Consider the following 20,054-nt stretch of genomic DNA (forward strand, 5'->3'; position numbering starts at 1 on the left):
TATAGCTATATTGAGAAATCTGGTTGTGACTCAGCACATTCAACTGCTGAGGCAGAGGAATGGAGAAGTCAGCCAATCAGAAGGCATTGTGAAAAAGTCTTGAGGATAAATTAATTTCTCTTTGGTTATGTCTAGACTATATGGCTCCGTCGACGGAGCCATGTAGATGAGTTTACTAGATATAGGGAAATGAAATGGCGATTTAACCACTTCATTTACATCAAAATGGCCACCGCACTGTGCTAATCAGCTGTTTATCTGCACAGCGGGGCAGTCTGGATGCTCCACGGTGGACAATGGAAGCCTTTGTCGACCGCTCCAGTAAACCTCATTCCACAAGGCATAACGGAGCGGTCAACAATGGCTTCCATTGTCGACCGTGGAGCGTCCAGACTGCCCTGCTGTGCCGCCAAACAACTGATCGGCACAGTACGGCGGCCATTTTGATGTAAATGAAGCGGCGATTATTTAAATTGCCGCTTCATTTCCCTATGTCTAGTAAACTCATCATGGTCAGAACATTTGCTTTGAGTTGTGCAAAGGTCATCAAATCATCTGCCTGGTCTAGACATACCCTTATAGTTGTGAAGGGACAGGTCAATATACTAGTTACTCACCTGAATTATGATTATTTGTTTTGTTAATGCTTTCCAGGGGCTACTTTGGTTTCAGTAGAAGATTTGGCTGAATCCAACTTTCTGACACACAGGATACAGGCTCTTGAAAGCAAAACACAAGGGTTTTGGACAGGAATGTACAGAAATGTGGATGGTAATTTTTATTGTCATTTAAATTAATATTTGTCAATAAATGAAATCTGAGGAATTGTTTTTTCCCTTGATGTACTATTCTGGTAATGCTTTAAATAGGACTGCAAATGCTTTTTAGTCTCTAATGTCAGTGGGTTGACCCTAGGCTTCCTTTAGTGACTTTGTCCTAAGAGGCCTCTTGAGTGAGCAGATAACCCACCTGGAATGAAGTGTGAGAGAAGACTTGCTAGACCACAGGAATATAAAGGTAAATCTGATTAACTCCAACCAGTGCTTAAGATATACAAAGGCCCTAAGATATGTCAAGTTTAAGAGGCCTCATAGCATTAGCAAAAAAAATATTTTGGTAATATTTTGGTGTTTTTTTTTATTTAGAGGCCCCTCATACTCTCAGGCCCTAAGTTGTATCTTGCTTAGCTTGTGAGTAAATCCTGCACTGACTCCAACATAGACAACACAAAACCATGGTCAGAACATTTGCTTTGAGTTGTGCATAGGTCATCAAATCATCTGCCTGGTTGCTGGTTCCAGTCCCTCCCATGAAGACAAATTTCTAGATAGTCTGAAAAGGCAATTGCTCATTATTTGGCTACTTTATTCAGGTTTTTTTGTATTAGAACAGTAGTTTGAGTGCAAGTGCAAGGTCTTCACCAGCTGAGTTTGAGTTAGTATTGTTCACTAGTATACTTGAAGTGAGGGAAGAACTTCAGACTTCAAGCTGTGTGTTAGATTTCCTGGCTGGTGAAGGCAAGGAGTGAAGCACCATATTCGATATTGATGGCGATTGTCAGTGTCTGTTAAGGAAAGGAAGCCACCAGATTGAAGAACACCTGCATATACTTTTTGGTCATTAAAATCATTGCTTGAGTTTTACAATTTTACCAGTCATTGGGCAGCTTCCAGCCTTCCTTGTTTGAGTATGGTGACTGAGAAATGTGTGGGAACATACTGTGTCAGATGTTCCTATTTCTTTTATCTCCATTACTTTTTCTTCCTGCTATTCTCTTACATCTATTCAGTTAGCCTATTCTGACATGTCTGAATTCATAATGAAGTCATCATTGTTTCTAAATATTGCTTTTAATGCTGCATTTCTTTTATATTACTTATTCTATTATGTATAGTTGAAAAAGTGAATAGAAATAAAATGGATAAAAGTTCTTTTCTATTTCAAAGGTTGAAATCTTTCAGCCACTGGGATTCTTACCTCTTCTGTTAACAGTTGCTAGTTTGTAGTCAAAGAAACATAATTAGCACATAAAATGCTGAACTATGGTCTGATCTTTCCTGAAGCACCATCCCTCCAAATCCATTTGTAGCATTGTGATGAGGTTTACAGATCCCATATTGAACCAGGCTGAGGAGTAGAGCAATGCTAGGCTAAGAAGGCCTCACCCTTAAACAGGTGCAGGCCCTGCTCCTGAAGGAGGAAGAATCTATAAAGTAACTTGTAATCCCAGAAAAGCAGGGAAGGAGCTGCAGGTTACATCAAGAAGGAAGGCTGGAGTCAAGAGCTGTGATAGGAGTGACTACAGATTTGTTAAGACTGCAATAGCAGAAGGGATCTGTATACTCTACTACCCCCAGGGAAAATGTAACTAGGGGTAGACCAATTGGTGAGCTGACTTAAAATTTTTAAGTCAATAAGGCATTACAATGGACACTCTAATTTTCTTTTAATTGGTTATAATCAATATATTTTTTTGGACTTTAGGCCAGTGGTTGTGGCTAGACAACACTGTAGTGGATTTTGTCAACTGGAATGTAAAGATGCCCACTGAGAGTGAGCACTGTGTTGAAATAGCTACGTCATCTGGGTACTGGAATAATATTCTGTGCTCTTCCGAAAAAGGATTTGTTTGTAAAAAACCAAAGAGTAAGTAATATGATAAGATATACTAGGTTTACGATTTATTTTATAACATTTAGACTGTAAATATATGCTGTGTATTGTCCTATATGTGATATGTCATGTGAGTTTGTATGTAAACCATATTTATAGTATATATGTAACCACTGACACTAAAGTTAGGTCTGCATTGCAATGTAAACAAAGAACTTTGTAGTCTTCATAAAAGGAAGCATTACAAAATTCAGAGTAATGTGTTTAAAGAACTTGTAAGTGAGATCTTTTAAAGACAGTTTGAAATTTTACCCTGGAGCAGCATTCCCATTTCTTTATTTTGGAATGTGAATATACGCAGTCCTCTTTGCCCAACCAAAGATGCATGAACTGTTAAGGAGTAAGAAATACCCAGCTTATACATGCTTTGTTAGACTTTAAGGTGCTAGACTATTTGTTGTTTTTGACGTTTTTCCAGTTATAGACTAACTCGGCTACCCCCCTGAAACCAGCCTAAATCTTCACGCAGAAATTGAACTAAACCCTTTTTCCCAAACAGCTAATGGAGGCTTCCTTCTTGCAGCTGAATAGTATGACAGGAACTCTGCTATTATTAAAAATTGCTTTGCTTTTTTAAAGAATCGATAAGGAATCAATGTCCATTGCCCCCGCTGTAAACCTGCACTCAGAGTCATGCACGTAATTGCATAAGAATGCATCTAGTGTAAATCTAGTGATTGCATTGCAAACAATAGAGTATGTTCTATTTAAATACTAGACCTGATTCTCCTTTGCCTTGCATAAGGAAGAGTCATTTATGCTTATTCAATAAAAATGTAAAACTCAGTCATTCCAATTGAAGTTTGAAACCAGGCTTTCATTGTGAGCTCGATTTCAACATCTTAATTTTAAACTGTAGTAACTGATGTGTTTGCAAATTTTGTTGCACAAATATGAAAGGAGAATAACTTTGCTCACCATTTCAAAAGTGAGAATTTGGGAATTAAGAGTATTATTTTCCCTCTTCCCAAATGTTTCATATTTTTGGTTCACATTTCCAAAACAGTCATAAAGTGCTGTGGGGGGAAGAGGGGAGAGAGACCCACATCCATACAATGTATAAACTGCCTGTATGGCTCTGAAGGTGTCATGTGGGTCATAGCCACATGCTGACTGGACTGCAAGCAACCCATGGGTTGAGAATCATTGCATCTAAAATATAACTAAGGCACTTGGAATGGGGCAGTTTTAACTAATGGAGCATTTCCTAGTCAAGACATTTTTAAGAATCTCAATCCTTATTGGCTAGAACCAGAGAATCCTGCTAGACAAGCCAATTTCAAAGAAGGTGCTGTGTGAAATCAAGCTTAACTACTATATTTCGTATGTTTAGCAATTTACAGTTAAGCTTCACAGAAAAAAAAGAAAATATGTTACACCTACAAATCAGTTTGTGTGAATAGTATTTGAATATTAGAAATAAAGGCAAACATTTAAACTAGTCTCAGGAGTAGCTGTGTTAGTTTGTAACTGTGGTACATCTACACTTGCTCCCTATCTTGAGATAGGGATGCAAATGTAGTGTACCGAAATTGCTAATGAAGCGCCAAATTTAAATATCATATTTTATGAGGAGCAACAGTTATTTCGAGAGAAGGGTTTTCTCTCGAAATAACGCCACTACATGGGGCGTTTTATTTCACAATAATGCAATTTCAAAATGGCACCTGGACATGATTATGCTAATTAAGCACGGGATATTTAAATCCCGTGCTTCATTAGCAATTTCGGTAGACTACATTTGCATCCCTATCTCGAGATAGGGAGCAAGTGTAGACATACCTTGTGAAAATAACCATTAGTCCTCTGGCACCTTAGGGCTCATCTACACAGCAGGGCTTAAGTTGAATTAAGCTATGCAACTTCAACTATGTCAGTTGTGTAGCTGAAGTTGAAATAGCTTAATTTGTTTTTTGGTGCTGTCTACACAGCAAGAAGTCAAAGGAAGTACACTCTTCTTTGACTTCCTTTACTTCTCAGGAAATGAGAGTTACCATAAGTCAGAGTAAGAAGTCTTCCAGTTTGACATTAATTCAAAATAAAGGCTTGTAGTGTAGACGCACGCTATGTTATTTTGCATTGATGTTGCTGTGTAGACATACCCTTATAGATTAACAAAAATATGTAGAATAATAAGCTTTTGAGGGTAAAACCCACTTCACCGATGATCTATCAGCTCATGATTCATGTGATGAAGTGAGTTTTATCCATGAAAGCTCATAATTCTCTATATTTTAACTAGTGTTGTAGTTCAGTTACATTTTAAACTGTTGTCACCCACTTAGCATTCTGTTAATTTCCTTTACCAAACACATTGTACATTATGAAGCTAATTGTAGTCCTTTGTATTTTTCCCAGTATAGATTTTGTAGATGCTAAATAAATGTTTTATTTTTCTCTTTAAAAGTTCTGGAAGTTGAACCAAATGAGAAGCCTCCAAATAAGAAAGGTAAGACTATTTATAAGAAAAATAACAAGAAAGCCAAAATATCGCAGAGATATAAGTGGTTTTGACAATCTCACCCCCTAATTGATAATTGGAGCAGAAGTCGTATTGAAAGTCAGTAGGACATTTACTCCTAAAGAATTTAAGAGCTTTTAAAAACCCCATCTATGGATGTTCATGGTTGTAAATGTTCTGACATAAACTTGCTATAAAACATGTTTCCAAATAATTAACAGATCCTATCTCATTCATTAAAGGTGTAACTTTGTTAAAATGAAACTTTCTGATTGATCAAATCTGTTGCCTGTGGGCCAAAACCTGGGGTCCGATGATGTCTGGCTCTTAGATAGATACAGGAGTGGATTTTAAAAGTGGTTTTATGAGCTGAGGGCCCCCCCCAAAAAAAGATCTCTGGGCCATCAAACATGCCCCCTTTACCACAGAGCCTTGGGCTACAGACACTAAAGTCCCTGTGTTCTGGCCCTGCCTGGAAGGGGGAAAGGAGGACACAGCTCCACACGCTGCTGTTTCCCCATCCCAGACTAGACTTGCAAGCTTTGAGAAGCTCCATTTACAAGCTTCTCTCACCTGCAGGCTCCACTCTTGCAACTCCCATTGTCTGGTAACTGAATCCAATAGGATCTGTGGGGGCGGGAGGGAGGGGGGGAAACAGTGCCTGCAGATGAGTCAGAGCAGAGCACAGGGCATCTGCCCCCTTTTGTCTCCTGGCCTGCACCACCAAAGGGGAGTTGCTCCGTGTAAATGCTCCACCCCCAACTCCCTGCCCCAGCCCTGAGTCCTTTCCCAAAACCCTAACTCCTGCCCAGACCCTGTACATCCTCCCACCTCCAAATGCCTTGGCTCCAGCATGAAGCCCTTTCTTACACTCCTAATGCCTTATCACCAACTACACCCCATAGCTTGCAATCACAGTCAGAACCCTCACCTCTCACCCCCTTCCTCAACCCACAGTCCCCTCCCAAACTCTGAACAGGGGACCCCAAAAAACATAATTACCCCAATTCTCCAGAAGAGTTAATTTGGTCCTGGATAGGTGTTCTGAAGTAAAGGGGTAGATGGAGTCTTGAATGTCTCATACAAGAGCTAGGAACAAGCACAGACTTTGCACATAGGAGAGCCCAGGGATACACTTTCATCTATATCCTCGGGATGTAAATTGTCCCAAAGACAACTGCAATGAAACAGAGCTGTGGCACCAAACCTCATCTCATTGGCCCACTCAAAAATTACTGAGCACTAGAGAGGCTGAAGAGAAGAATTCCTTCTTAGATAGTGGTCCCCTGGGGAGTGGATTATAACCTTTCCTCCAGGCACAGTCTAGCCCTGATTTTTTATTCAGACTCTGTTCTGTGTATTTTTCCTACTCCCACTAACTAAAAGGTAGTTGAACTGCCATAGGGACTGACTATGGGCATCAGGATTTGGATCTGTGTATTCAGGATAGAGCTGTTCAAAGGATGAGGAAGATGGATTGTATTTGTGATTATATTTGATATGTGGCCAGACTTCTCCCTGTTGCTGTTCATGAAGGCCATGATTCCTGAGTATTTAGAAAACTACCAGGCCATTTATGAAAATGCTCAGAAATCTCCACACTTCCAGGAATTTTTGAACAAAAGAATTTTAGTGGAAAAAATGCATCCCGTTGGGATATTTTTCATTACTTACTTTCCGATATTTGCTGTTGGTTACTGAATACTTATTGTATGCTGTTTGCCTGGTCTAAAAGTTTGTCACTCAACTGGGAACAGAAACAAATACCATGTGACCTAAGCTACCAGTCATGGGGCACAAATAATTGTGAACACATCATAGACAACCCATAAGCTAAAAATGGTTAATTCAAAATATTCAGAGAATTTTTAGGAAAAAATATACATTCCTAATCTCCAAATTTGCTCTTATACCACCTCATTTGCAGGCTACTACACGAATAGGCCTGACAACAGAAGACACAAAGGGGGGCAGTTGCCTTGGGATCCAGTGCTATAGTGGCAATGGCTAGAACGTCAGGCCCCTTTGAATTGTCGCCAGAGCACTGCTCTGTATGCTTCTGAGGGTGGAGGTGAAAGTACTGTATTCTAGGTGGTGCGGATGGCTGGCTGTCCCCAACCTGGCCCTCCTACCTGAAGCTCCAACCCTTCCAGGGTATAGAGCTGTTCCCTTCACCTTGCTCCAGGGCCCGCGGTGGCTGTCAGCCCCATAGTTCACACTTACCTATTGGACAAGAGGCATGGCTACATACCAGCAATCTCTTGACATTGCTCTAAATTACACTAGATCCCTATTGACAGAGAATTGGTTCCCGGTTCAGGATGGGAAGAATATTTTCATCATCAGATGAGCCCAGTACATAATTGGGTACAGCTGAAGATCACATAGTAATAAGGTTTAAGGCCAAAAGGGACCAACAGATCATCTAATCTGACCTCTTGCACATCACAGGCCACTCTAAAACTCCATCCAGTTACCCTTGCATTAGAACCAATAATCTGAATTAGACTAAGTATAGTGCGTGAGAGAGGCAGAGAGTGGGATGTGTCTGACACTACGCAATGGTAGGGAAATGAATCTAGACAGCAAATCTGGTCCATTTGTTGTCCATAGCCAAATGGCTTTCATCTGTTATAATCACTGAGATGCCTAGCAATTGCTCTATGTTCATTTACAGACCAAGAAGAGGCTGTTGTACCTGCTCACATCACAACTTGGATACTAGTGATTCTGGCAATTCTTATTCTCATTGGCGCTGGCCTTGTAGGCTATTTCCTGTACAAGAAAAAGAGACCAAATCAACTGCAAAGAGATGGTCAAGGCACAGACACGTTGTTAAAATGCAGTGATGCTGTTTCAAAAACAAGTGATAGAGAGGATTCTGTACCCACTGTTGAGCACATGGAACAAATTATTCTATAGAGTAATAAAATATGTGCCCAATTTTGGTAATATTAGCCAACTAGAATGGAAGAAATCTTAAATCAAAGCTCATTTTTTCTTGTTTAAATAGTAGTCTCTTTGTATATGTACTTAGCAGAAGCATTTATTCCTATTATAGTCAGGTATCATTCAAGATCTTCTCATATACAAGTAGGTTTTACCAAAAGGAAGATGGAGGGCTATTCAAGTGGGTAAATGGATATAATTAAAACAACTAAAGCAGAGCAAACCAGTGTGAACAAATATTTAGGAAACTATGGTTTCTAGTCAGAACTGCCATGAGATATAATAAATGGTCAAAGTCTTAGAGGAGTAGTAACGTTAATCTGTATCTTCAAAAACAACAAGGAGTCCTGTGGCATCTTAGGCTATGTCTAGACTACACCTCTCTGTTGACAGAGAAATGTAGATTAGGCACATCAAAACTGCTAATGAAGCAGGGATTTAAATATCCCGTGCTTAATTAGCATAAACATGGACACCGCTTTTTTTTGAAACGGAGCTTTTTTGAAAAAAACCCAGCAGTCTAGATGCGGAAAATAAACCCTTTTTCGACAGATCCTGTAAACCTCATTTTTTGAGGAATACAGGAACTGTCAAAAAAGGGTTTATTTTCAACAGATCCGCATCTAGACTGACATTTTTTCGAAAAAGGTCCATGTTGAAAAAAGTGGTGGCCATGTTTATGCTAATGAAGTGTGGGATATTTAAATCCTTGCTTCATTAGCAATTTCGACATGCCTAATCTACATCTCTCTGTCAACAGAGAGGTGTAGTCTAGACACACCCATAGAGACTAACAGATTTATTAGGGCATTAGCTTTTGTGGGTAAAACCCACTTCATCAGATGACAGCCTATGCTCTAATAAATCTGTTAGTCTTTAAAGTGCCACAGGACTCCTCAATGAATGGTCAGTTTATGCAAGTATTATGTTTGTGGAAATAGCAAAGCACTCAAGAAAACATTTGTCTAAATCCGTTGTAAACCTGAAAATAATCCAAGAAATATAACTCCAACACTTAAGCTCTTTTCTATTGATGGAACTGTACTTTTTCTTCAGTCTTAGTAGTGTTGTATAGTATCACTTTTTAGATAACTTCAGGAGACTTAAGTAGCCTGCTGTTTTCACTTTCTGTTATGTATAAAGAATGAAACCTGTCAGAAATCTCACAGAGGGTTTCATTGTCTGTTTCTGTAAGACTTGGAGCCTCTTTAAATTATGTGAATTAAAATGTCCTCCCAAAAGTTATGCATGGGTGAAAGCAGAATGGAAAGGAGTTTTCCTTCGTTCAATTTAACACATTTTCTTGGCCTGAGGTCCAGATCTAGGCATGAAAATAATACGGTGGGCCATGAATGTAGGGCTGAGATAGGAGTTTGGGGTGGAGGAGTGGGTGTAGGCTCCAGCCCAGTTCTGTTTACCTCAGGCGTCTCTGGAGTGGCTGTGCAGTGGGACTAAGGCATTCCTAGCAATGGCCAGCATGTCTGGCGGCTGCTCCTGGCAGGTGTGGATGACAAGTTGCTCTACAAGCTGCTGCCATTATCAGGCACCAACCTCCCAACTCCCATTGGCCACAGTTCCCTGCTCTCAGCCATTGGGAGCTGTGGGGGCAGAGCCTGCAGGTAGGGGCAGTGTGCAAAGACCTCCTGCCCCTCTCCTGCATCCTCGTGGGCTGCAGGCACATGCCAGCTGCTTCTGGGAGATGTGAAAGGTCATGGTCAGGGTAGACAGGGAGCTTGCCTTAGCCCCTCTCCACTCCTGGATTGATAATCCTACAGGCCAGATTAAAAACCGTGATGGGTGTAGTTTGTCTACCCCTGTCCAAGAGACTGTTCCAAAACTATAACCTTAAAACATTTATTTTGGTAAAAACTTTCAAAAAATAACTTCAAAATCAATCATTTGAACTGTTTGACCAGGACTTGTGTTACCTTTCCACATATCTTTTTTTCCAGAAAGATAGCAGAGTAGCAAGCTGGGGTATAAAACCATCCGGCACTAGTCTGCCATGCACCAAGGGTCTGCTCACCATGCTGTCATGCACCAGAAGATCATTAGTGTGCTTTAATCTACTTTGGTTTTCGGTATGGGATTTACTAACAGGATTTGCACAAATTAACTATTTGTGTAGACAAGGCCTTATTGATGGCAGATCCTAAATATTTGAGCTTTTATGTATTTGCTTGTCTTAGCTCTCTAGAAACACTTTTGCCAGAGTGTGTTTGTATAAGAAACAGACTTTTTTTCTTTAGTTCCAGCTTCTGCTCCTTCACCCCCCTTTAGTTCTGGATTTTATATAAAAATCATGTAAATAAAGAATTGTTTCCTGAGTTAACTACTGTCTCTTTTGTATCAGATAAATTTGTTATATGTTTGCAGCCATGTTAGAGTTGGTTCAAGATTGCTTAAGTATTCCTTGCTGACAGTAAGGGCAGATCTGCACTAACGCAGTTGATCTAATTTATGTTGCTCAGGTGTGGAAAAAACTCCACTCCCAAGTGATGCCTGTTTTATGTTATCCATACCAGTGGTATTTCAGTGGAAGATACTTTTGTTTCTTGGCAAGGTGGAGTAATTATACTGACGGGAGAGCACTTTCCTATTGGTATGTACATCTTCACCTGATGTGCTACAGTGGTGCAGCTACACTGGTGCAACTGTTCCAATATATCACTGTAGTGTAGATATGCCCTGAGCTTTCTCATAAGAATACCTGTCAAAAACACACTTCTGTGTTTGATTGGCTAGGAGACCCCACCCCATATTGATGCACAGTGATCTGGTCTTAGTTACACCATCTTTGACATCTCCCATTTGGACAGCAGTAAACCTACATAAGAACATAAGAACGGCTGTACTGGGTCAGACCAAAGGTCCATCTAGCCCAGTATCCTGTCTACCGACAGTGGCCAGCACCAAGTGCCCCAGAGAGGGTGGACCGAAGACAATGATCAAGCAATTTGTCTCCTGACATCCCTCTCCAGCCTCTGACAAACAGAGGCCAAGGTCACCATTTTATCCCCTGGCTAATAGCCTTTTATGGACCTAACCTCCATGAAATTATCTAGCTTTTCTTTAAACTCTATTATAGTCCTAGCCTTCACAGTCTCCTCTGGCAAGGAGTTCCACAGGTTGACTACATGCTGTGTGAAGAAGAACTTTCTTTTATTAGTTTTAAACCTGCTACCCATTAATTTCATTTGGTGTCCTCTAGTTCTTCTATTTAGGGAACTAATAAGTAACTTTTCTTTATCGGCTCTCTCCATACCACTCATGATTTTATATACCTCTATCATATCCTCCCTCAGTCTCCTCTTTTCTAAACTGAAAACTGGCGGTCAAGCCATCAGCCTTTAGGAAACTCCAGATAGTACAGAACTAAACTCGGTTGAGAATTTACTATCTCAATTGTTTTTAAACACCAAATGCATTTGCCATAAAATCAAAACTTTAATTTTAATTTCTAATTTTGAGTCTGTTGATAGTTTTCCTACTTTTGTTCAGGAAAAACAAAATAATTAATTTCAGTTTGGTTTGACTTGACTTGAAATATTTTGGTTTGTTAAACTGACCTGAAATGTTTTAAGTCAGTTCAATATAAAACTTTTTTTTCAGGGTGGTGGCACATTTCTTCATAGGAGCAATTGTTTGAGAGCATCAGGAATCTACTCTTTTTTCATGGATTGGAGTATGTGGCCAAATTACATTTCCCATGATGTTCTGTAATTTCCTCTCTTAGGCTGTGTCCAGACTCCATGCCTCCGTCGACGGAGGCATGTAGATTAGCCAGCTCGGAAGAGGGAAATGAAGCCGCGATTAAAATAATCATTTAAATTTAAATGGCTGCCCCGATCTGCCGATCAGCTGTTTGTCGGCAGATCGGGAGAGTCTGGACGCGATGCCCCGACAAAGAAGCCTTTCTTCATCGACACAGGTAAACCTGGTTTCACGAGGCTTACCTGTGTCGATGAAGAAAGGCTTCTTTGTCGGGGCATCGCGTCCAGACTCTCCCGATCTGCCGACAAACAGCTGATCGGCAGATCGGGGCAGCTATTTAAATTTAAATGAAGCCGCGATTATTTTAATCGCGGCTTCATTTCCCTCTTCCGAGCTGGCTAATCTACATGCCTCCGTCGACGGAGGCATGGAGTCTGGACACAGCCTTAGTGAATGGCATGCTTAATTAATTATAGGAGTTGTGATAGGGTGCAGTCAGAGGCGATCTCTTGGGAGTACCTCCTGACGTGCTGACATGGCCACTGCCACTTGCTCTCTGGGGCCCCTCAAGGCCCAGTCGTGCTGGGCCAGTTCCGCTGGTCCCCCCAGACAAGCCCTGTGCTGAGGTCCCTGCCCCCACCGAGAACCAGTACAGATACTGAATCTCTTCAGGTACAAGGTGAGTGCAGTTTGGGTCCCAGCTTCCTGGGATAGCATTCCCCAAATGGGATCAGATCCTAAAGAAGTAGGTAAGCCACCTTTAACAATGAAAGGGGGAATGTACACGGTGGTTGCCCCTCCCCACCAGGTAACAATTACTTACACTGGGTTTGATAGAAAATAAAAGTAATTTTATTAAGTAGAAGCAGTAGGATTTAAGTGCTAATAAGAGAGAACAGGCAGAACAAAGTAGGTTACAAATCAAAAGAAACAAAAACACTTGACTAATTCTACACCAAAACCTTAGTATAAACTTTTCCAGACTCTACTCCCTACCAACTCCTGCTCAGACCTAAGGACAAAAGAGATTATTTAACAGTTGCTCATCATGAGGGTAACGCTCTCCATGTTCCTCATTCACACATTTGAAATCCCCAGAGTATTTCCCACTCCATATGTCTAATTTCACAGACAAAAATGATATGCAAGTAAGATGAACAGAACCAGCAGATCATGACATGAAGACTGATGGGTTACATGAAATAATTCGCTCAAAGCACCTTTGAGTTAGGAAAATTCATGTCCATAAGTCTATTCCATAAAGCATGGGGGGGAGGGGATCTGTCACAGGAGTCACATGGTTGCCCATGCATCATGGGATGTACTCCAGCCAGGATGTTCTGCCTAAAGAGGACAATTACAGTATCAGACAACTGAACTACAATTCCCATGAGGCAATGTACCATCATAGCGAGATCCAGTTTGAAGACTGAAATGACTCTCAATAAAATATTTTGGATCATTTCAACAATCTAAAATCAAACATTTTAAGTTGGGAACATCAACATTTTTCATTTTCATCAAAAATGCCAAAATGAAAATATTTTGCCATTTCTGAATGCAGTTATTTCAGAACTCTTAAGAAATAAAGCTATGGAAATATTGGAATTTCATTCAGGACAGAAATTCTATTTTAATTCACCACCATACAGAACACTGCATCATGTCTCCTCAGCAACAGGTGTTACTGCATGCATGTCAAACATGCCTTCTCTCTCTTCATTGACATCCCATTGACAATTATGTCAAGTTTAAAGTTATTATTTTCAAGGCTCTTGGGAGCCTGCGGGCCTGCATATCTGAAGATCTTAAAGCTCCAGGATAAAGGCCCCTGTGGACAAGTTTACTTCTTAAAAAATGGAAGTTCCTAAAATAAGTGTCTAAAGCTCAGTGGGCCAGGAGACAGAGCTTTCTTGTCAGCCACTCTAAGACAATGGAATCATTTCCCACCCCACCCAGTCCTAGAACTAAGGGCCATCACAAACCACCCACTTTCTGTTCCAAGTACAAGTATTGACTTTCTTTAATATAAACTGACTACTAAACAAAACCTTATGCACACCATTCTTCCCATGAGCAGAGGCTGAGACAGAATGAACTACAGGTGACAGTTGCATGATGTGCTATTGGAAGTTGCTCAGATTCTGCAGTGAAGGGAGACCTATAAGAATACAGAGAATAGAATAGATTTTGTTCAATGTTTGAGTCAATTCAAAACTGTCAGTTAAGCAAGGTTAGCAAATAATTTAAAATTAGAGTAGGGACTGACCTCCTTCTGGAATGGAGACTCTTGCTTTCATAACAATTCCCTTTCCGAATGTACACAAGCCTTACATAGCGATCATGACCATGATCAGCCAAGGATTCGTGCACATCCCATCATTATACTTATTTTTTTACCCTGATTCTTTCACCTTGTTCTATCTGTGTCAGCCACCTGCTATATCTGATCTAGCATAATGGAATCCAACCTAGTTGTAGTGTTTAGATGTTACACAATATAAATGTTTAATAATTCTACTAATAACAGTAATGTAATGCATTTCTGTCAATCAGTCACCTATAATTAAAGTCAATGATCACCAGCTTACCTATGTCAGACCAGAATTTTGGCATAACGTTACTTTGGCAAAGTGACAGTCAACAAATATACATTCAGCAAAGTCTTGTTGAGCTGGTAAATGATCTGGAAGGGCCTGCATCAATCCAAGAAAGTAAATGCATTTATCCTAGGACTAATGCATGTCTGAGTGGAAAAACTTAAAATGAATAGTCTTGCAGCACCTTAGGGTATGTCTAGACTACATGGCTCCATTGATGGAGCCATGTAAACTAGTTTACCCGACGTAGCCAATGAAGCAGGGATTTAAATAATCCCTGCTTCATTAAAATAAAAATGGCTGCTGCGCTGTGCTGACAATCAGCTGATCCGGCACAGTACGGCAATCTAGACGCGACAAGGGAAGCCTTTGTCGACCGCTCCTGTAAACCTTGTTTCACGAGGCATAAGGGAGCGGTTGACAAAGGCTTCCCTTGTCTACTGATCTGCCTCTAGACTGCCGTGCTGTGCCAGATCAGCTGATTGTCGGCACAGCTCGATGGCCATTTTTATTTTAATGAAGTGGGGATTATTTCAATCCCCACTTCATTGACTATGTCAGGTAAACTAGTTTACATGGCTCCATCGATGGAGCCATGTTGTCTAGATATACTCTTAGGGTATGTCTACACTACCCTGCTATTTCGAACTAGCGGGGTAATGTAGGCATACCGCAATTGCAAATGAAGCCCGGGATTTGAATTTCCCGGGCTTCATTTGCATAAGCCGGGCGCCGCCATTTTTAAATCCCGGCTGGTTCGAACCCCGTGCCGCGCGGCTACACGCGGCACGAACTAGGTAGTTCGAACTAGGCTTCCTAGTTCGAACTACCATTACTCCTCATTCCACGAGGAGTAACGGTAGTTCGAACTAGGAAGCCTAGTTCGAACTACCTAGTTCTTGCCACGTGTGGCCACGCGGCACGAGGTTCGAACCAGCCGGGATTTTAAAATGGTGGCGCCCGGCTTATGCAAATGAAGCCCGGGAAATTCAATCCTGGGCTTCATTTGCAATTGCGATATGCCTACATTACCCTCCTATTTTGAAATAGGAGGGTAGTGTAGACATACCCTTAGAGACTAACAAAAAATGTAGTTGGTATCATGAGCTTTCATGGGCATAATCCACTTCTTCAGATGAATGGAGTTTAAGAGGTCCCATTTTCAAATAGATAGCACACGGAGGGCATGGAGGGAAGAGGAAGAAAAGGTGGGGGGAAAGAAATTGTCAATTAGAGTGTCCATGCTAAATGCAGCTGAAAATAATAGTACCACTCTAAGTACCCTTTGTTTGTCTTTCAGCTTAATTTAGCATGGACACTCTAATTGATGACAATTTCTTTCCCCCTTTTACCCTTCTTTTTTCCTCCTCCTTCCTCCTACATCCCATTTCTGTGCTATTTATTTGAAAACTGGACCCTTAGAACTCTATTCGTCTGAAGAAATGGGTTGTGCCCATGAAAGCGCATGATACCATCTGCATTTTTGTTAGTCTCTAAGGTGCTGCAAGACTATTCATTGTTTTTTTTAAGTTTTTCCAGCTACAGACTAATACAGCTACCTCTCTGAAACTTTCAAGCATGTTTGAGAGGGTAAGGACCAGTATTGCAGGATGATAACATGATGGTAGCAGATACAAAGCAATGTATTCAAATTGGTAGAGTTATTATTCTACTTTACAAGCAGTTTTATGGCACTTGTGGTTTACATGGTTTAAAATTGGACTTACTTGACATTAAAAATGGGAAAAATATTACAAATCCCTCTTCCTTTTTTAAACATTTTAAAAGGTGAAAATCTGGATTATGCATGTTTCTTGCAGAAACATTTTCAGGATGTTCATGAGCCAAACTAGTCTTTACTTTAAATTAAACACTGACCCAGTAATCTATTCCCCTTTCCTTAGAAGACAAACTTTAATGTTAACTACTGAATATTACTCAGAGTCTGTGGTGGGTAGTAATGAGTAGAGCTGGAAACAACAGTAAGACCCTAAATGCATATTTCTTTTCAGTGGTGCAGCTATTCAATAAACTAGAAATATCTTGTACATGTTTGGTTTATATATTTAAAAAGTATTCCCAGGTGTAATTAGAATCCCATAAGAGTCTAATATTTGCTATGCTACAACATACTAAAATTATATTCTGACAATGTGTACATGTATGTAGTTAAGCAAAAACTCTCTTTCCATTAGAAAAAAACCAAGGAGTCCAGTGGCACTTTAAAGTCTAATGAATTTATTAGGTTATTAGAGCATAAGCTTTCATGAACTACAACTCACTTCCTCAGATGCTGAAGGATAAAAGGACACAGAGTGTGACATCAGTACTTATTAAATCAGCGTGGATGTGGCTTATCTCCAATTGTGGTGAGAAGGTGAGTCTACGTCTACACTGCAGGCTTTTTCCACAACAACTTCCGTTCTTGCACAAAAACTTGCAGAGCATCTACACTGCATGCGCATTCTTGTGCAAGTAAATTTACAGTAAAGCGTCTGAACATAGGGCTTCTTGCGCAAGAGATATTCTTCTCCCCACAAGGAATAATCCCTCTTGTTCAAGAGCTCTTGAGCTCTTGAGCAAGAAGGTAGAGTAGACGAGCAACAGGAATTTCTTGTGCAAGAAATCCCTATGGCTAAAATGGCCATCAGAGCTTTCTTGTGCAAGAAAGCATCCACACTGCCATGGATGCTCTTGTGCAAAAGCACATGGCAATGTGGACGCACTATTGCGCAAGAATTATTGCGCAGAAACTCTTGCGCAAAACAGTTCTTGTGCAAGAAGCCTGTAGTGTAGACGTAGCCTGAGAGTACCTGATTAGGAAATTACATATGTGAGAACCACTCCCTGTGTCTGTTTAATCCTTGGTTTAGAGCAGGGGTGGGGAACCCTTTTTTGGGTCGAGGGCTGCAGACCTACAGAAAAGTCAGTCGGGGGCTGAGAGTTAAAGGGAGGCGGTGGGGGCTGAAGTGCCAGTTCAGGCCTCCCATTACTGGGCGAGGCCCTAAGCCTCGGGAGCCAGATCCAGGCAACCCAGGGGCCACCCCACCCATGGTTTAGGGTATGAAATTTGCATATTAATTCCAGCTCAGAAGTTTCCCACTGCAGTCTGGTTTTGATTTTTTTCCCCACTGAGAACAGCAACTTGCAAGTCCTAAACTGTGTGTCCTGAAAGGTTAAAGTGCTCCCCCAGAGGTTTTGTATGGTGCCCTTCTTAATGTCTGATTTGTGTTCACTTATTCTTTTGAGTAGAGACAGTACAGCTTGTTCAATGCACATGATGGCATATAGTACATTAGTAGATGTACATGTGAATGAGCCTTTGATAATATAGCTGATGTAGGTAGGTCCTGTGATGGTATCACTAGGATGGATATGTGGACAGAGCTGGCAATAGGGTTTGTTGCAGGGATAGGTTCCTGGATTAGTGTTTCTGTTGTTGGGTGTGAAGATGGTGTTGAGTATTTGTCTCAGGTTGGGTGGCTGTCTGTAAGTGAGGTTAATAAATGTGTTAGTCTTTAAAGTGCAACTAGACTCCTTGTTGTTTTTGCTGAAACAGTCTAACTTAGCTACCTCTCTGAAATCTTTCCACTAGATATGTCTGGAGGATATTATCAGTCTTTGTGATTGGAAGCTTCTGGGGCAGAGACGGTCATTTTGTGTATGTGTAAGTTCCTTGCACAGTGGGTCCCAACTCCTTCTACATCTATCACCAGCAAATGCAATCCCACCTGAGGGAGCTGTCACAGTATAACTATTAAGTAATAATAGTTAATAGCAATCAGTGTCTGATTTAATTAAAAAAACTAAACAAGGGAGTTTGGCATGCTGTTATGGTGCAATTTCATGAGCTCCCATCTTAATGAATACAGAGATATTGATTGAAATTAAACAAATGTTCTTTACGGGCAAAACTTTTAACAGAAAGTGAAAAATCTTGGACAAAGCAGATATTCTAGAGAATGCTGGTGACCGTTGTTGAGGGGATGGGCAATATTAAATTTGCTTGTTACATTGAGCTATTTTTGTCATCATTTCAAAAGGTGAAATTCTACCAGCTTTGTCTTTAATTTCCAACTCACTGTATACTGAGCTTCCATAAAATGTTATCATTCAGCAATTTATTCAATTCCTCTTTTTTTTATATTGGTCTTGCAGACTTACTTAAGGAAATGCCTTTCTTTCCCTTTGAATTTTTCGCAGTGTAGCCAAATCAGACAGACTAATTCTTATATTTAAGCCTCTCAATTACAATAATAGCAGAAATTGAGGAGTTTTACAGCTACTACAGCTTCCCTTCAGTTTCTAAATAAATATATTACTGTACTTGAGATAGTTATTTCACATCTCACATCTTTTATAATTGAATGTGCTAGCCTCTCTTAACTTTAATGAAAGGAAATAAATGGGTTGGGTTTGTCTAGATTGAGGTGGGGAACCATTTTCCTATCAGGGGCCACTGACAGCCAGAAAAATCAGTCACAGGCCACACACAGCATTGGGAGGGGAAAGGAGAGCAGATGCTTGCAGTTTCCCCATGGCTTTAGGATTATGGTTGCCAAGTCCTCCTGCTGTCCCAGATGCCATTGCCATGAATGGCATGGCATTCGGCTGCAAAAGGTGGCAATCCTATGCTTGTGACAAGGCCAAAAATGAGGGGTTTAGGTGTAGAGGGGCCAGGCTGGGGCAGAGGGTTGAGATGAGGGAGCAGGGACAAAGTCTCTGACTGGTGGTGCTAGCTCTGGGCTGGGGCTTGGATTGAGGGAGTTGGGGTATAGGAGGGAGTTCTCATCTGGGGCCAAGGATTTGGAGCATGGGAGTGGGCTCAGGGATGTTAGGATTGCAGACTCTGGGAGGGAATTGGGGTGCAGGAGGGAACTCAGCGCTGCGGAAGGAGGTTGGGGTACAGAAGGGAATATGGGGCACTTACCTCTGACAGCTCCCAGATTCGGAGGCAGCTCACCTGTTCCTGGAGAAAGGGAGACAGGTGACTCTGTGCATGGCCCTCACCTGCAGATGCCACCCCCACAGCTCCCATTGCCTGCAGTACCCAGCCAATGGGAACTGTAGAGGCAGTGCCTGCAGGTGAGGGTAGGATGTGAAGCTTCCCAGATTGCAGGTCCAGACCCACAGGGGGAATAAAAAATCTGTGCTTCCAGCCTGTGGTGCGGAGACTTGCCATAGGCTGGATGAAATTACATCTGACTTGTGGGTCAGATGTTCCCCATCCCTGGTCTAGAAAAAAATTATATATCTGGCATAACTATTCCAGTATAATTATATAGCATCCCATGTGGGTACTGATTCTAGAAGTGTTCCTTTTTCCAATTTAGTTTAATCTGGTTTATACTGAAAATGTGATGTTAATAAATTGCATTGTGTAGACAAGAAAGTAATGTAGTCTGACAAAAGTTTTCAAAGTCTAGTCCTCATACACCTACTATGGTATCAGGGTTGACCTGTACCGTTAGACTCTACTCTTTCTACATCTGTCACCAGCAAATGTAGTGTGAAGAGTCCCTAGTTCAACAATATAACATGCAGAACTGTTGAGTATTTGACTGCAGGGAATTAAATAAATTGTATGACTTTTCCTGAAGAATGCACTTGGAAGTGCTATCTGAGTCCCCACACCGGAAAGCTAGAAATTACCTTTG

The 20,054-nt window shown here is 41.0% G+C and overlaps 1 protein-coding gene across 3 annotated transcripts in view; it reads left to right on the plus strand.

The window, feature by feature from the left end:
• LOC102456704 (macrophage mannose receptor 1-like) overlaps positions 1 to 8,493 on the plus strand; it is a 65,971-nt gene extending 57,478 nt beyond the window's left edge. For 2 of the 3 annotated variants that reach the window (XM_075922471.2, XM_075922473.2), the window contains exons 27-30: positions 655 to 771; positions 2,485 to 2,646; positions 5,081 to 5,122; positions 7,812 to 8,492. In XM_075922471.2, coding sequence (XP_075778586.2) covers positions 655 to 771; positions 2,485 to 2,646; positions 5,081 to 5,122; positions 7,812 to 8,056 — 566 coding nt within the window. In that variant the 3' untranslated portion in view covers positions 8,057 to 8,492. Of the gene's footprint in view, positions 1 to 654; positions 772 to 2,484; positions 2,647 to 5,080; positions 5,123 to 7,811 lie in introns of all 3 variants that reach the window. The other variant, XM_075922472.2, reaches the window with a different exon arrangement.
• The last annotated feature ends 11,561 nt before the right edge of the window (positions 8,494 to 20,054 follow it).

Source organism: Pelodiscus sinensis, chromosome 2 (genome assembly GCF_052426305.1).
Source record: "Pelodiscus sinensis isolate ZL-2025 chromosome 2, ASM5242630v1, whole genome shotgun sequence".
Lineage (NCBI taxonomy): Eukaryota > Metazoa > Chordata > Testudines > Trionychidae > Pelodiscus > Pelodiscus sinensis.